This window comes from Nansenia antarctica, assembly GCF_963989245.1.
Source record: "Nansenia antarctica genome assembly, chromosome: 3".
NCBI classification, from domain to species: Eukaryota; Metazoa; Chordata; class Actinopteri; order Argentiniformes; family Microstomatidae; genus Nansenia; species Nansenia antarctica.
Genome location: NC_137688.1, coordinates 86,162,559 through 86,181,038, shown reverse-complemented (window position 1 = coordinate 86,181,038; position 18,480 = coordinate 86,162,559). Strand labels below are relative to the sequence as shown.

At 43.5% G+C, this 18,480-nt stretch overlaps 2 protein-coding genes across 2 annotated transcripts; one reads left to right on the top strand and one right to left on the bottom strand.

Moving 5' to 3' along the window:
- Positions 1-1,078: 1,078 nt before the first annotated feature.
- Positions 1,079-13,213, bottom strand: rnf5 (ring finger protein 5; the record flags this gene model as incomplete). Its single annotated transcript, XM_080527689.1, has 6 exons — positions 1,079-1,911; positions 2,346-2,457; positions 7,078-7,132; positions 7,244-7,356; positions 7,900-7,918; positions 12,993-13,213. 6 exons carry the CDS (start codon positions 13,211-13,213, stop codon positions 1,793-1,795), a joined length of 639 nt encoding a protein of 212 aa, XP_080383815.1. The 3' UTR covers positions 1,079-1,792.
- Positions 13,214-14,592: 1,379 nt separating this feature from the next.
- Positions 14,593-16,944, top strand: utp23 (UTP23 small subunit processome component). The gene is made up of 3 exons (XM_080526085.1): positions 14,593-15,291; positions 15,533-15,707; positions 16,222-16,944. The coding sequence occupies exons 1-3, from the start codon at positions 15,104-15,106 to the stop codon at positions 16,612-16,614; spliced, it is 756 nt and encodes a 251-aa protein (XP_080382211.1). The 5' UTR covers positions 14,593-15,103; the 3' UTR covers positions 16,615-16,944.
- Positions 16,945-18,480: the final 1,536 nt, after the last annotated feature.

Genomic DNA, 18,480 nt, shown 5'->3' with positions numbered 1-18,480 from the left:
TAATCTATTTAAAGTCCCAAAATGTATGCACTGATTACAGATTGTCCCATTAAATGGGAATGCATTAACTCCCATGATGATGGCTGTTAAGCACATCTACGTTTTATTATTCAAATTATATGGTGTTGCAAAATAAATATCCAACCGCTGTTGTGAATGGAAGTTTCAGCTCTGACTGTAACTCACCAATTGTAATGGTAGCTGGATGTTGTGATAGTGGTGTGACCAATAGACATGGGTTGAGTTTCAGTGACCATTTGCTATTTATCTGAAAATAGTCACTGTTTCAGTTTCCAGTCCAATTATACCTTTAATAAACAGAAACTAACAACAGAACTCACAATGTAAGAATATCGGTCGGTAGGTAATGTCAGTCATCTAAATGTCCATGTATGTGAGTTGAGTATTCTACCAGTACTTAACTTCCACTACTTGGTATCACAGATGCATGTAGCCTAGTTACAGGGTAACTTCTTAGTAGTTGCTATCGTTAAGGGTAGACTCTGGGATATGACATGTCATAGCAGTGCCAGACACTTTCAAAAACAGACTCAAGAATAGAGTGTGTTGTTGTTAAAAATCCAAACCAAAGACATTTCAGAGAAGGGAGGAGATGACAGGGTAGAGTTGAAGGCCGTTGGTGCGTGCGCTCTGCCGTCATGTCAGTAGGCAGTGATACGAGCGGATGAATGAATGAATGAATGAATGAATGGACTTTATTGTCATTGCTACAGTACAGGTACCAAACAACGAAATTTAGGGATGCTCTTGTTCACTGTCAAATCTTTGATTAAAGTTGCTGTTTTCTGTCATATCCCAGAGCCTACCTTTATATTCGTACTCAATAATTGTTATTGTTACCCTCTACTTTACTGAAAAATACCTTGTTAGCGGACTGTCAAAATAAAGGGTCACCAAAATAACTTTTCAATTAATTTTCCCCAAGTCGGTTGACGTTATTTTTCTTTTCAAAGGACGTCAAGCATAATCGAATCTACATTAGTACGATTTAAATTCTCAATCCAATTGAAATAGTTTTGCAATCATGTGTCCATCCATAGACACACACAGTCACGCAAATAAAAGAAAAATCGGAAAACACAAAAGCCTTGGCCTTTGAGCTCACTGGTTGCCAATAGTGACAGTGCAAAAGCTCCATCACCTGATTACCGCTGAATCAACCGACATTCATAAAAACACTGATAGCAAAAGGAACAATGGAGTTTTTTTTTTTTTCACGAAAAATATCAGAGGAGAATGCAACATATCTATGATATTCAGAATTCAGAACACAGCCCCAAAGGTTCCTACTGGGCTTACATTAGGATCCGCTGCTGGAGATCTGCACCCCCACATTTGGTGCGTAAACCACAGATCCATAGAGTGGTGTGCAAGGAAATGAAAATAGACCCCCATAAGTACCAAGTAGTTCAATCAAACTTGGTTTACCATCTCTCTGTCCAAGGAAGTCTCGCAAAATTTAGACTGGCTTGTGTTTTCTTGCATTGGGATCACTCCTGCGTTTTCCAGCATCGGATCACACTCCCTCCGCGTCCTGCATTCGATCACTCCTGCTACATGACCACCCCCAGTATCCCATCACCCATCTCAACACCACTAGTCTCCCAGACACTACGGAGTGAAAGTCAGTCCGTCCTGATTCAGTCTTGTCCTGTGGCGTGTGTGTGTGTGTGTGTGTGTGTGTGTGTGTGTGAGTGTGTGTGAGTGTGAGTCTTTCCCCCATCCTTTCTCCCTCCATCATTTCTCCCTCCCTTCAAATTGTCTTCTTTCCTCACACACTCAGCAGCCAGAAGAAGAAAAAGATGGCCACAAACAGGAAGAGGGAGTCCTGCCAGTTATTGCCATTGGCAGGATTTCCGTTGCCTTGGTGATCGGCTGCATACTGAGGATCTGGGGAAAGCAGCCGCAGAAACCGATGATCAGTACATATACAGTCAATGCATAAGAACGTACAGCATGTTGTGTGTTTAACACTAGAACAGCCATGAGGGGTCATGACTCACCTGTGAGTAAAGAAAAATGTTATATCTTTGCAGTCGATCAAATTTCAGGACCCTCCTTTCATGACCTTTCCTAGATATGTGCGTTCTACCACCCAGTATCCTTACATTTTCAAAATCACATCAGGATAAGCTAGTATGAAGCTATTTTGCGGTTTTTTTCTGTGTAGGAAGCAGGCTAATTTACAAGCCGGCCAACTAGTGGTCGTTGTGTGTAAATAGCAGCTTGAGCATTGTAAAGAGGGTGGCTCTTTTAGTAGGTAAAAAAGGCACAGCTGTTCTAGTGTTAAGCCTGTGATTGTGTTAGGCATGTGCGAGCTGTACCTGCTCTGTGGAAGGGGTCGTTGGTGTTGAAGACTGTGGTGAAGAAGCCGAAGGGAAAAGCACCGATGCCGAAGGACATGTGGAACCCGGTGTCCCCAAACCCCTGGAAGGGCTGGGGAAGAAAGGAGGGAGGGGATGGAGAAGAAAGGAGGGAGGGGATGGAGAAGAAAGGAGGGAGGGGATGGAGAAGAAAGGAGGGAAGGGATGGAGAAGAAAGGAGGGAAGGGATGGAGAAGAAAGGAGGGAAGGGATGGAGAAGAAAGGAGGGAGGGGATGGAGAAGAAAGGAGGGAGGGGATGGAGAAGAAAGGAGGGAGGGGATGAAGAAGAAAGGAGGGAGGGGATGGAGAAGAAAGGAGGGAGGGGATGGAGAAGAAAGGAGGGAAGGGATGGAGAAGAAAGGAGGGAGGGGATGGAGAAGAAAGGAGGGAGGGGATGGAGAAGAAAGGAGGGAGGGGATGGAGAAGAAAGGAGGGAGGGGATGGAGAAGAAAGGAGGGAGGGGATGGAGAAGAAAGGAGGGAGGGGATGGAGAAGAAAGGAGGGGGGGGATGGAGAAGAAAGGAGGGAGGGGATGGAGAAGAAAGGAGGGAGGGGATGGAGAAGAAAGGAGGGAGGGGATGGAGAAGAAAGGAGGGAGGGGATGGAGAAGAAAGGAGGGAGGGGATGGAGAAGAAAGGAGGGAGGGGATGGAGAAGAAAGGAGGGGGGGGATGGAGAAGAAAGGAGGGAGGGGATGGAGAAGAAAGGAGGGAGGGGATGGAGAAGAAAGGAGGGAGGGGATGGAGAAGAAAGGAGGGAGGGAAGGGATGGAGAAGAAAGGAGGGAAGGGATGGAGAAGAAAGGAGGGAGGGGATGGAGAAGAAAGGAGGGAAGGGATGGAGAAGAAAGGAGGGAGGGGATGGAGAAGAAAGGAGGGAGGGGATGGAGAAGAAAGGAGGGAGGGGATGGAGAAGAAAGGAGGGAGGGGATGGAGAAGAAAGGAGGGAAGGGATGGAGAAGAAAGGAGGGAGGGGATGGAGAAGAAAGGAGGGAGGGGATGGAGAAGAAAGGAGGGAGGGGATGGAGAAGAAAGGAGGGAGGGGATGGAGAAGAAAGGAGGGAAGGGATGGAGAAGAAAGGAGGGAGGGGATGGAGAAGAAAGGAGGGAAGGGATGGAGAAGAAAGGAGGGAGGGGATGGAGAAGAAAGGAGGGAGGGGATGGAGAAGAAAGGAGGGAGGGGATGGAGAAGAAAGGAGGGAGGGGATGGAGAAGAAAGGAGGGAGGGGATGGAGAAGAAAGGAGGGAGGGGATGGAGAAGAAAGGAGGGAGGGGATGGAGAAGAAAGGAGGGAGGGGATGGAGAAGAAAGGAGGGAAGGGATGGAGAAGAAAGGAGGGAGGGGATGGAGAAGAAAGGAGGGAGGGGATGGAGAAGAAAGGAGGGAGGGGATGGAGAAGAAAGGAGGGAGGGGATGGAGAAGAAAGGAGGGAGGGGATGGAGAAGAAAGGAGGGAAGGGATGGAGAAGAAAGGAGGGAGGGGATGGAGAAGAAAGGAGGGAGGGGATGGAGAAGAAAGGAGGGAAGGGATTGGAGTCAATGCACAGACATTCAAAACATGATCACACTAATACGCAACACTCCATCACTACCAAATAGTGTCAACAGGTATTTGTTACATACAGTTGAAGTCTGAAGTTGGTATACACTTGGGTTGAAGTCATTAAAACTCATTTTTTAACCACTCCACAGACTCATGTTAACAAACTATAGTTTTGGTAAGTCGGCTCGGACCTCTACTTTCTGCATAACACAAATACTTTTTCCAACAATTGTTTTGGACAGATAATTTTTTCCTTATAATTCCATTGGGTCATCACAATTCCAATGGGTCAGAAGTTTACATAAACTTAGTTGACCGTGCCTTTAAACGGCTTGGAAAATTCCAGAAAACGACGTCATAGATAGAAGCTTCTGGCTAATTGACATCATTTGAGTCAATTGGAGGTGTACCTGTGGACGTATTTTAAGGCCTACCTTCAAACTCAGTGCCTCTTTGCTTGACATAATGGGGGAAATCAAAAGAAAATCAGCCAAGACCTCAGAAAAACTATTGTGGACATCTAAAAGTCTGGTTCATCCTTGGGAGCAATTTCCAAACACCTGAAGGTACCACGTTCATCTGTACAAACAACAGTACGCAAGTATGAACACCAGGGGGCGACACAGCCATCATACTGCTCACGAAGGAGATGCGCTCTGTTTCCTAGAGATGAAACGTACTTTGGTGTGAAAAGTGCAAATCAATCGCAAAACAACAGCAAAGGACCGTGTGAAGATTCTGGAGAAAACAGCTACAGAAATATCTATATCCACAGTGAAACGAGTCCTCTATCGACGTAACCGAAAGGCCTCTCAGCGAGGAGGAAGCCATTGCTCCAAAACTGACACCATAAAGCCAGACTATGGTTTGCAACTAACTGCACATGGGGACAAAGACCTTACTTTCTGGAGAAATGTCCTCTGCTCAGATGAGACAAACGGTTTACTGTTTGGCCAGAAAAGCACCATGTTTGGAGGAAAAAGGGGGAGGCTTGCAAGCCTAAGAGCACCATCCCAACCGTGAAGCACGGGGGTGGCAGCATGGTGTTGTGTGTGGGGGGGGGGGGCAGCATGGTGTTGTGTGTGTGTGGGGGGGGGCAGCGTCATGTTGTGGGGGGGGGGGGGGGGGGCAGCATGTTGTGGGGCTTTGCTGCAGACGGGTCTGGCGCACTTCACAAAACAGACGGCGTCATGAGGAAGGAAAATGACGTGGATATATTGAAGCAACCTCTCAAGACATCAGCCAGGAAGTTAAAGCTGGGTTGCAAATGGGTCTTCCAAATGGACAATGACCCCAAGCATACTTCCACAGTTGTGGCAAAATGGCTTAAGGAAAACAAAGTCACGGTGTTGGAGGGGCCATCACAGAGGCCTGACCCGATAGAAGATGTGTGGGCAGAACTCAAAGAGTGTGTGAGCAAGTCCCACAAACCTGACTCAGTTACACCAGTTCTGTCACGAGCTTGGCAACCGAAGGCTACCCAAAACCTTTGACCGAAGTTAAACAATGTTAAAGGCAATGCTACCAAATACTAACTAAATAAAAACTTCTGACCCACTGGGAATGTGATGAAAGAAAATAAAAGCTGAAATAAAAATCACACTACTATTATTTCACATTCTTAAAATAAAGTAGCAATCCTAACTGACCTAAGACAGGGAATGTTTACTAGGATTAAAATGTCAGGAATTGTGAAAAACTGAGAGTAAATGTATTTGGCTACGGTGTGTGTAAACGTCTGACTTCAACTGTATAGCCCACTTTAAAAGAAACAAACTCAGTCCATTTTAAGAGAACAAACTGATTCACACTGCCCTCTGTTGGAATGAGGTGGTATTTTCACTCATGGTCCCTTTCAAAAACCATCTGTGAAGCCAGATAATTATCGACATAATCGTCAGAAATGTGCCCAATAAATCACATATTTGTCTTTCGTAACAGCTAGATGCTAGACATATTGGATATATTATATAGCCTTGATATTAGCATAGATGTGATAATTGTGTCATGCTACAGTTGAACTTGAACCAGGTTTTACTCCACAATACTGAGTATTTCTCAGTCATAATGTTTTTACTGTATAGGAACCACGTGTGGCACATCATATGTAGCTTCACAAATACCAGCAAATAAAAGTTGAGAATCTCCCACCCTCCCAAAAGCTGTGTTCTGATAGATTTCCCCAGCATTGTAATTTAACAAACTGAAACTACTGTAGATTTGTGCGAAACCATATCCGCTTGTTAAGTCGTGACGTGTTTCCGGGTCCCAACGTTGGCTGAGGCGCTGTCTTCGAAATGGAGAAATAATAATAATAATAAATTATATTTATATAGCGCTTTTCCGAGGCTCAAATACCCTGACAATATGGAGAAAACAGGTAAGTGCTGTGTCCCTTGTTGAATGAATAGATCCGAGTCTAAAAAACGATTGAACTGTCATTCTACCGCTGTAGTTCAGAGGTACTCTGGTGCGGAGAATTTCTGGTTTGGACTCGGAAATAGTTAAACGTCACTTTTGACGTCAGACTTAACAAGCGGATTCCCTGCAGTTCGCAGAAATGTTGGTTTGTTCTCAACATTGCTGTGTAATCCGGTAAAATTAGTGTCACATGCTACATTTTGCATATTAGAACCAAAATATTGCTAAAACACTCAGATGATCCTGTCTTCCAAAGTGTCCTTTGTAAAAAAACGTATTTGGGATACACCAATCAGAAGGGAGGGCCAGCCTAAGACAAGCAAAGCCGATTCATATAGGAGGCAATAATGGACCTATTGTTAAACCACGCCCCAAAATAGAAATTGTCCAATCATATCACAGCAAAAGTCAGTACAGGCAGAAAACTCAGACAAACAACTCGCTAATATCTGATGGAATACCTGGTGAAAAGCTTCTAGACGAAATATTCTTGTCTTGTATCTTTAAAAAAAACATGTCTATTACTTGCTCAGAAATCAGAAATGTGCCAACTCCCGCCCATTGTAAGTCATTGAATGTCCTTCAGTCACGGCCGGTCAGTCAGTCACTGTCAGTGAAGAGTTGTTTGTTTGTCCGAGTTTTCAAAGAGGCTGTGGCTTAGCGATAGGTCCATTCATGAGAGGCCCATGTGTTGTGACATTTTCATCACGGCCGTGACCACCGCAGACTCACCCCTCTACTCTCTGGCTCTGTTCTCTGACCCTGAGGTCGGGGCGGGGTTTTCAACCTGCAAGAAAGAAGAGAAGTCAGAAAAATGGTTGCCCAATTCTCTCTCTCTCCCTCCCTCTCTCTCGCCGTCTCTCTCTCCCCCTCCTCCCTCCCTCCCTCCCTCTCCTACCTGGGGTCCTCTTGGCTGGAGGTGCCTCTGCCATAGAGGGGGATGACCTTCTCTCTGCTGATGCCTGCTTTACACACAGGACACTGCTGTCTGCTGGGTCGCGTCTCCAGCCACTGAGAGAGACAGAGAAATTATCAGATTATACACAAAGTTCAAAGAATCAATGCAATATCACTCATTTTATTCAGTATATATAAAAATAACATGGGCTAACCCATGCTGTATTGGCTAAGTGCTAATTCATGTGGTGGTTTGGTACAGAGAGAAACACTCGGACAAACAGTGCCCTGAATTTTTTTAACAGGGACAGTCTGAGCGCTCTGAATTTCTGAACGACCAGAGAGCACCCTGGGTGCAGTCCGGCGCTCTCAGAGCGTATTTACGAACGCACCCTTAGTGTTGACAGTATGTCAGCAGTCAGTAACCAATGAGAGGGCTCCATTCCCAGACGTAGCCTAGTAAACACTGAAGCAGTGAGACCTTAAGTATATTAGCGCGACTTTAAGCTGCGCTAAGTCAACAGCCAAAGGTGAAAGTCAAAGGTGTCTCTGATTGCATCACAATGAATCTGGGTTCAACAGTACACATTACATTCAACATGGAGTGTTTACCTGTGCTGCAAAACTAAAGACACAGAAACAAAAGGGAATACTTACTTGATGAAGGCAGGGCCAGCTATGAAGGAGAGAGAAGGAGACATGCATTAATGGGCTATAATGAATAATAATAATAATAATAACTTTTATTTGTATAGCACTTTTCCTGCAAACGTTGATGAATGAATGGCATTAATTTTCCAACTACTATGTCAACAAGAAACATATTGACTTTTTCAGAAAGCAACTTGGACCTCAATGAGCCCCAATTGACAGAACTACTTAGTGGGGTAGGTTTTTGAATTCATATTTTCCCTCCTTACCAGTAGCCCCCCCCCCCCAAGGCCAGGAGGGAGAGCAAAATGGCAAGTATATTTCAAACTAGGGCATCAGCAAGTCCAAATATTGTTAAACTACAAAAATCTGACTTTGCAAGGCCACAAACTTTCTTCTGGAATTTATTTTTCTAGTTAGTGGCCTTTCTTCAGCAAGTTCAACTATTAGTTCAACTACTATATTGTTATTGCTCATACTTATTCTTATTAGGTGGGCTTGCTTTGGATTACCGTAATAACCCTATATGTGTAAAAAGGGCAGCTTCTCTGCTTCCAGGGAGGTCTATGAGGGATTGGCGGCTCAAAAATGTAATTATGAATCCTGGATAACCACGGTTATTTTCCGTGGTTATTTTCCTTAACGATTTCTCGGTTTAAAATTGGAAAGCGTCCATCCCTACCACAAACTGATGAGACTGAGGAGACACAGTACCGTAGCCTTGGGGTCAAAACCAATAGGCTAAAATACAGACTTCCACCAAGCAACCAGGCTTCTGGACGAGGGTAACTAAGGACTGTTGACACACACACACACACACACACACACACACACACACACACACACACACACACACGTGAATACAGTTGCATCATATCTGTCACCCACTTCATCGTTACAGTTCTGAAAGTATTCAGACCTGGGGACAAAGACCGTACACTTTCACTTTTTCCACATTTTGTTGTGTTATAGAATCAATTGATTCAATTAAAGGAATTTGCCATAAATCCACACACAATACCCCAGAATGACAAACTGAAACAACTTTTTTGGAAATGTCTGTAAATTTATTACAATTGAAATGCAAGAAATAGCCTACCCCATGTACGTAAGTATTCAGACCCTTTGCTATGACACTCCTAAAATGTGCTAAAATGCAAAAATGTCATCAACAAGGGACACAATGAGTTGAATTGAGTCCATCTTAATGTAAGATCAATTAAATAGTTCATGTAATTTTGGAATGAATATCTTTGCTTTTATAGGGTCTCAAGCAAGATGTTCCTTCAAGCACCTAAAACTGGCCAGGTGCCAGGAAAGGCTGGGAGACGCAAAAATGTCATCGGACGAAACACTGGCAATTGTTCTGCAAATGTACATGCTGTATGCTGTTCTGCAAATCTGTCTGCTAAGTAGAGGAGCGCGTGGTACGTTGTCACAATGTTCACGCTGTCTAACATTTACCGGGCACAATAAATCGCAATGGTATAAATGAAATACCAAACAGTAGAATGAAGTCTTGGTGGACACACATTTTGTATTCATTGAATCTTCATATCTTATTTCAGTCCAGAGTTGTAGACTGTTAAATACAGAGTGTGCATTTGCCCCATCAGCGGGTAAGTTGTCACATTGGATTATCAACAAATAAGAAGACAACTAATTAATTGTGAACATTGATTATATTTTCAAATTCAAAACCAAATTCAACTTCACAAAATAACTAAAAATAAAAACAACAATGCCTAGAGAATCTGGCAAATCATGCCTTTGAATCAAAACATGAATGCTGGCAGAGCACATCTTTAATTAAGTGGCACGACCACTTTACTTTAAACTTCGAACGTTTACTTTAAACTTGTAACATTCTCTGGCATGCACGTAGATCCAGGGCAATTGTTGAATTCTTCGAATTGTTGGAATCGGAATGGAATGCAGATAACTTTAGTTTACTTCAGTGTTGTTAAGTTTAACATTATGTGAGGTGGTGTGCTGTCTTTCTCTCATCATTTCTAACCAGCTTTCTTCCTTCTTTCCTTCCTACCAAAACACATTTCCATACTGCAATTACATATTCATGACCGGCTTATGCCCACCTCAATGTCTACTATCCTTGTTGCCACAATGCAATTCATAACACCACACTAAATTCATTTCACACTGTATTAATTAGTGTGTGTGTTTGTGTGTGTGGATATACTGTTAGTAGACACACACACACACACACACACACACACACACACACACACACACGTCGAACAAAGTTCAAGTACCTGAAACATCTCTAGTCAAGCCCTGATAGCACACATTCAAATGATACCTGTTGTTCTTCTAATGCCAGACTATCCCTCTGTACACACATCAGAATAAGAAAATACTATTTTTTACATTTTCAGTGTGGGCATGTTACACCAAGTCATTATGCTCATCAGCTGGAGAGAGTATTTGCTGTCGAGGACACTGTGCTTCTATGTGCCTTTGACCCCAATCCCTAATCTCACATTAACACCACAGACCTGACTGAACATTCAACACGACACGAATGAGAGAGACCCATTGAAAATGCAAATACTACACTTGTTTACATTTCCAACAAGCCAGACGGCCGAGTGCAGCCTACCTGGAAGGAGGAATGAAGGTTAAACCTTGAGTGTTTGGCAGTCGGAAATAAATGAACCAGCTGTGACCTGACTAGTAGCCTATCTGGCAACTTGTGTCAGGATTGGAATAATAGATTGAGGGAATGAATCATTCTCCAGAATGCTGTTCCATTGATTGCCATGTTTTACTACCTGAGACTAAGTTAGTTATGGATACACCAAATGTAAAGGAGTAAATGTTACTATGTCATTGTGCGCCACCATGCACACAGCAGAGCGTTCACTGTCAGATTGTTGTTGTTCATTCAATTTGGAAAGCAAAACTTTTGTCACAAGTCAGGCTACACTCAGGGCTCGACAGTGCGACTGTTTTGGTCGCATTTGCGAGTGAATATATTTCTGTGCGACTTGGAAATACATTCAATCGCACCAGTGCGACTACTGCTGAACTACTGTCATGCGCAGTCAAACTTATGTGTAGAAGCGATGAGGGAATGAAAACAGTGAACAGAAACGCGTGTCGCAGAAATGCTTCACGCGAGTCCTATATGCGCTTAAAATGCGCATAATGGGTATATGGGATACAGCTCTCATAGTTCGTAGCGCTGTGTTTTGTTAGCCGCTAGCTGCTAGCTGCTAGCAGCGTTTGCTTCCGGTTTCATTACAAATAGGTTAACCCTATATGTTGTGCCTGACGTCTAACATATTCAAATGATTCTAACTTCGTCATCTTTTTTCGGATTTCAATGTATGACACATCATTTGAAAGCTTATGATCCGTAGTTCCAATCCACAACACGTCACATTTGAAAGTGTTTATGTATTTTTTTTACATTTGAAAGTGTTTTGTTTATATATATTTGTATTATACAATTTACCAGTCATATTCTGGAATGTGTCTAAATGTCAAAGTTCCATAAGTATAAGCAAAATAAAGTAACAGTTTGTAAATAAATAGTAGCATTTAAAAAATAAAAAAAACAAACCTTGAACCGTGACCCAAAAACTCATACCGAACCGTGGGCCAACTAAAATTAATATTCTTACTTCCCCTTTACATTGTGTGAGTCTCCATTTTTATTACGGCCAAGAGCCGGTTATGATCATTTTGATGTTATGATTATGATAATTTGTTGTCGAAAATTGCGCAATTTTCATTGTGCTACTGAAATTCTTGGTGTGCTACTAAATCTTTCAACATGGTAGCACAGTGCTACCTGGGAAAAAGGTAAGTGTCAAGCCCTGCGGCTACACTAGACATTAGCTGCCTGGCTAAAATAGCATAATAAAAACAACAAGAACAAATAGCTAAGGTCGGGTTATGGGCAGGATCTGGTTAGATGTTCTGGTTAGAGTCAGTTTGAGGTTCTGACCTCAGAGTATCAATGGATGCTGCTGGTCAGATGTGTCATGGCGCTGGCATCAGCCTGAGTAAATGAATGGCATTTATTGATTTGATCATGTCAAAAATCATCCTTTACTGATGTGTGCTGCTGGCTGTCAGACGAGATCAAACCAACACCCTTTCCAGAAGAAACCCGGGGGGTTTTACTACAAGCTTATCTAGCTTTCTGGTTTACTCATATTTCGAGAAAGACAGAAAACAGAAACCCTTTCTAATAAACTGTTGTCATGCAGATACGTGTTATCCTTAAACACGATGCATGTAATGATTCAGAAAGTCGTTAGTTAGGTAGCTAGCTAGCAGCTAAATGAAACGAACAAATTCAAACATTCCCCATCTGGTGATTTGATCAGAAGTATCACCACTCTAATCGCGTTAGCCACTTTTAAACACTCACTTTTAGATGTTGTCTCGGATCACTGCACCTGCTTTTAAGTTCACTTCCCCCTGGTCCCTGCTGTCTTTTACATAGTGTGTTGTGATATATAGATGTTTTTGATACTTGTGTATGGCATTCATGTTTTATATCGTATATACTGTGTTGTGTTCTATATTGTATATACTGTGTTGTGTTTTGTGTATAGTCTGTTCTGCCAATTGGCCAGATCGTCATTGTAAATGAGAATTGGTTCTCAACTGACCTATCTGGTTAAATTAAATTAAATTAAATTAAATTAAATAAAGTCTCTAGCCTCGTACCAGAACGGGTGGCCGCACAGGCTGATGAGGTCACCCTCATTTACAGTGACGTCGAGTGTACAAACAAACAGTGAGCAAGACAGGATTAAAGGGAAAAAAAGAAAAAACTAAAAACAATTGCAATTATTGGAATACAGTTTTTGCACCAGGAGTGTAAAGGTGGAGGCAGAGGGGAGGACCTCCAGAGGAGAGTTTGCTGCAGAGGTTTCCATGTCTGTTTTACCTGAAGGTTTACCCAGCAGGGTTAGGGTTAGGGTCTGAACTCTGAACGCGCATACGGAACCCGGAGAGAAAGCCAACTATTAGATCTGGTCACATAAGTACCAAGACTCCAGTCCAATAATGATGAGATATAAGGAGGAAGCTTGTTGCCACAGATGGCCTTGAACACGTACCAGAACAGGTGTCCGCAGAGGGAGATGACGGCGTCCCTCGCCGGGTCCAGACAGATGTTACACTCGAACGTCCCAGGTTCGGCCCCCCCACCCCCCTCTCCCCCAGGGTTATCCTCTCCCCCGGGACCTCCAGGGCCATCCTCCTCCCGGTCACCGCTGCTCTCCCCAGGCTGCTCTCCTCCTCTGCTGGCGGGGTCACTGGAGCACCGGGGGTCCGCCATGATAACTGTTGACTCACTTAAATAACTCACCAGGTCAGGTTAGCTCTGTGAGCTACGACACTCCACTGTACCTGGACTTCCGTGACACTTCCGTTTCCGTCATAACAACAGAAGAGCATTAGAGGGGGCGGGGCCTCGTAACCGGAAGTTAGTTGAGGCCAAAGAAGATTCCACAGTGTTGACACAAACAGGGTTGCCAGATTGGGGCGGGTTTTTATTTTATTTTATTTTTTACAAACATCATTGGCAACAGACATACAGTTTAGGGGACAGGAGATGATGGTGCCTGCCCAACAGTAATTAGCGTTTTTCTGACAATATTAGGTTGTTTTGGGCTGGTCTTTGGTGGATTTAGTGGTTTTTTAGACTGTGGTTTAGGCTGGAATTGTCAATCCTATCTGGCAACCCGGAGTGCAAAAGCTTCTCGCGCTCCTCCCGATCCGCAACACGCGCAGTTGAGTTGGTATGGTAATGATATGGTAATGATATGGTAATAGTATGGAGGCTCCGCCCACCTGAACGCGCGTCTCGCCCACGTGACCCGATCAAAAGTTATTACTTTTTTTCTGAATTGTTGTCAATATTAGTGATATATATATATATATATTGTTGATATTCCGGTGGCGTGTTTGAATGTTTAATGTCATATTTGTAATAGCGTATACTGTGCAAAACAACTCCTCAAATATGTTGTTTACAGTTTAATTGGGAATCATATTTAATTGGATCTGTAATGATTAAACAATACTTGCGTGTTATTAAATGTATTCTCATAAATAATAAGGCGAATAGTAGGACAAATGACGCTTAAACGGACAGATATGAGTGCATGGGTTTATTATGTTGCTCAGAATTTAATTGGGTGAAATTTCTGTTTTTTTAAGCCTTTCTGTGGGATTTGCCATGATTGTCATCATGCAGTCAGTATGGATGCATGTTACTATGGGCGTTAACAGGGTGGGACAAGACGCTCGCTCACGTGCGAATTTGGAGTTGATAGTGATTTATAAAGGGACACCGTTTTATGAATGAGGCCCCTGGGGGGTATTCCATCTAGGTCGTAAAGGACAATCCAGGCTTATTTTGATGAATCGCGCAAGATTTATATTTTAACAAATCCTTTCCTTTAGGGACGTTGATGGAACACCCCCCTGGTGACTTGTTGTAAATCTCAATCAGTTTTTTTTTTTTTTTGCAACAGGTATTGACCGAGGAGGTTTTCCAACACGGCCATAATTATCAACATCGGTTTCCACACGGACATATTTTCTATCCGGCACACACTGTAGATGGAGTAGATGGGGACATATTTGACAGTAACACAAGCCTCAGCAAGCAAGCATGTTTCTCCCTGGGTCTCCCTGGACATTCACATCAGCGGCGTTGCTGTTAAATTAACTAATCAATGATTTGCTCGTTTTACTTAAACATCACATTGTATGGAATACACCTTTACGTTCTTGGTACGTAAGAATTACATTCAGGGTTAAGGGCAACATAGACTATTACTAATAGCAACGGATTTCTAGAGGAAACAACTGGATAAGCTGGCCAGCTAAAGTGAGTGAGTAAGAGAGAGAGTGAGAGAGAGAGAGTAAGAGAGTGTGAGAGTGATAGAGAGAGGGAGAGTGAAAGAGAGAGTAAGAGAGAGAGAGTGAGAGAGAGAGAGAGTGATAGAGAGAGAGAGAGTAAGAGAGAGAGAGAGTGAGAGAGAGTAAGAGAGAGAGAGAGTGAGAGAGAGTGAGAGTGATAGAGAGAGAGAGTGAGTGAGAGAGAGAGGGAGTAAGAGTGATAGAGAGTGAGAGAGAGAGGGAGTAAGAGAGAGAGAGAGGGAGTAAGAGAGAGAGGGAGAGCCCAAGTTAAACATAGTAAACATAGTCTATATTCAAGATGAAGATCAAGCGTCAGAAGCAGGCTAAGAAGACCATCAGCTTCTACAAGCACAACTTCAGTCTGAGAGAACCTTTCCAGATCCTCCTGGACGGGACCTTCTGCCAGGCGGCCCTGAGGAACAAGATCCAGATCAAAGAGCAGATGCCCAAGTACCTGATGGGGGAGGTGCAGCTCTGCACCACCAAGTGAGTCCACAAGGTTCACTGCCATAGTTGTCATACATACCCAGCCATCACCTTGTCTCGAGATGTCTTAAGATGTCTTACTTAACCAAAATAAGACATTTTGTCTGTCAAGATGTCTTAAGTCGTCTTAAGACCTAACCTGAAGACATGCACTCATGCACTCACTTAAGACATGAAGCATAGTTGCAACCATTAACCTTCTGCACGGCAACTTATAATAATGCGTGTTTTCATTCAACAGTTGTGCACTGAAGGAGCTTGAGTCGCTGGGCAACGATCTGTATGGAGCCAAGATCATCTTGCAGCGTTTTCAGATCCGGAACTGCAAGCATTTCAAGAACCCTGTTTCTGCTGCCGAATGCCTGCTGTCCATGCTGGAGGAGACCAACCCTCACCACTACTTTATTGCCACACAGGTATGTTGTATTCCGTCCTATCCTTAGCTCTGGTCCAGGGCTAGCTGGATAGTACCCTACTTTAGGGCGGCTGTGCCGCAGGAGGTAGAGCCGGCGTCTAATGATCGCAAGGTTGGCAGATCGGCGGTTCGAGCCCCGGCTGGCCACATGTCGAAGTGTCCTTGGGCAAAACACTGAACCCCAAATTGCTCCCAGTGAGCGGGCCGGCGCCTTGCATGGTAGCTTGCGGCCATTGGTGTGTGAATGGGGGAATGAGAGGCCGTTGTAAAGCGCTTTGGATAAAGGCGCTATATAAGTCAGTCCCTTAAAAAAAAAAAAAACAGTGCTCAGCTTGTCTTATGTTGGATAAAATGACATCACAGATAAATGACATCACGGCAACATCTGCTTACCTGGGTAGTTACCATGCCGGGATCCCATCTACACCGATGACACAGTACCAGCTCACTTGCAGGTTATACGAACAAACATTAATTAATTCAGTCTGTCTGTCTGTCTGTCTGTCTGTGTCCAGGATCAAGAGGTGACTGCAGGGCTAAAGAAGATCCCCGGGGTGCCTCTCCTCTACATCATCCTCAACACCACGGTGTTGGACAAGCCCAGTCAGTCCTCGCTGAGCCACGTCCAGGCCGTGGCGCTGGGCCAGATGGTCACCCCCGCCCAGCAGCAGAGCATCCGCAGTCTGAAGGAGGAGCAGGGCATCGGGCAGGACGGAGAGCGCCGTGGGAAGAAGCGCAAGAGGAAAGTGTCGAACCCAAACCCCCTCAGCTGTCTGAAGAAGAAGAAGAAACAGTCGCCGACACAACCACGAAGTGAAGTAAAAAAGACTGACGGGGAAAAAAAGAAACGGCGTAGGAAACGCAAGCCGGAGGCGGCTGTTGGAGTAGGAGGTAGAGCCGCCGTTTAACGATCGCAAGGTTGGCTAGATCGGCGGTTCGAGCCCCGGCTGGCCACATGTCGATCGAAGTGTCCTTGGGCAAGACACTGAACACCGAATTGCTCCCAGTGAGCGGGCCGGCCGGCGCCTTGCATGGCAGCTTGCCTACCTCGCCATTGGTGTGTGAATGCGTGTGTGAATGGGTGAATGAGAGGCCGTTGTAAAGAGCTTTGGATAAAGGCGCTATAAGTGCAGTCCATTTATACCAAGCCAGAGGAGGGTTACAACTGAAAAAACACAGTATTGTTCACCAGAGATTGAATGGTTATGGAATGATTGTATGGATCTCCAATAAACAGTTTTTTCTCAATATCCATCTATCCTCACACTACTCTATTCTAGATTGAAATTGTCTAAAGCAGCGATTCCCAACCTATGGGCCACGGGCCTCTGGTGGGCCGCGAGGGTACTGCAAGTGGGCCGCCAAATCATGGGTAAAAAAAAAAAAAAAATATTACAAAAACGTTTTAATAATAATAATTTAAAAATCATGGTATTTTTTTCTTTAAAACCTTAAAAAATGCATCATCAGTGTGCTACTACTAGGCCTACTGCACTGTATGTATGATTGTATGATGATGCATATGAAATATCCAATAAGAATAAGAGAATAATGTTGAGACACCAAAAAAATGGGACGCTTGCATAAAATGCCTGTGTGGGCCGCGAATACTTAGATAGATCTTTAAGTGGGCCTTGAGTCCCAAAAAAGTTGGGGACCGCTGGTCTAAAGCTTTGATAGCCTAGCAGCTGATTCACTGACTCAACAAAACTGACACTGAGAAAGATGACATTGACCAGAAAACCTGTTCAAAACAGTGTTTGATTTATTAGAAAAGTTTACATAACAGTTGCTCAGGACTACAGGCATGTCGTCACAATAAAACAGTTTTGGCATGTAAGGACTCTCTTTATCTACAAGTGCATTTGGGTTTTATACAAAAATGGAGAACGTAAGTTTACAGGCACACCATTCAAAGTAGGCCTATGATGCCCTGAAACTACAGTACATGATGTACAATTTCAAAGGGAGTGGATATCAAAACAATGCATGTTTCTGTTATCATTGTTAAAGACAGGTTGGTAAACGTCGGGTTAGCCTCTCAGTAGCTCAGTATTAGACTGTGCTCCTATAACAACTATATTAAATCGGCTTATTGTGCTTATCTTCTGCTGAGTCATGATAATATTGGAAACGGACGATTCATTCTATTGAGCAATTGAATTAGTTTAGAGTCTCGACATCAACACACAACATAAGTGTATCAGACTTATTATTTTATGGTGCCAACAGTTATTCCATTAAAAAAGTATGTTTTTAATACAAGTATTTACAAATACCCAAAAAATTATAATTCTGCATGTACATTCCAGAGATAACTGCCACCTTCCCCTAACATACCTTCAGTGATTAAAAGAGGAGTTGTAGCCTACACACTGCCTAAACCGTCAGGCGAAGCTAACTACTACAGGTGCAACTCCAAACATTTGAATATCGTGCAAAAGTTCATTTATTTCAGTAATTCAACTTAAAGGGTTAAACTTAAATATTATATAGCACTCATTACATGCAAAGTGAGATATTTCAAGCCTTTATTTGTTATAATTTGGATGATGATGGCTTACAGCTTATGAAAACCCCTAACTTTTTAAACTGATTTCTATTCCGGGATCAGTGACTTATTCAAGGAAGATGGGAAGGAGGAATGCATGTTTAGAGTATTCAAACAGGGCCAGTGCACTAAGGGAGAACTATTTGCGGGGAGATTAACTAACAGATGTGGCACGCATGTTGTGACTGAAGTCCCTGCGTCACGGAATATTGGGAACAACGGA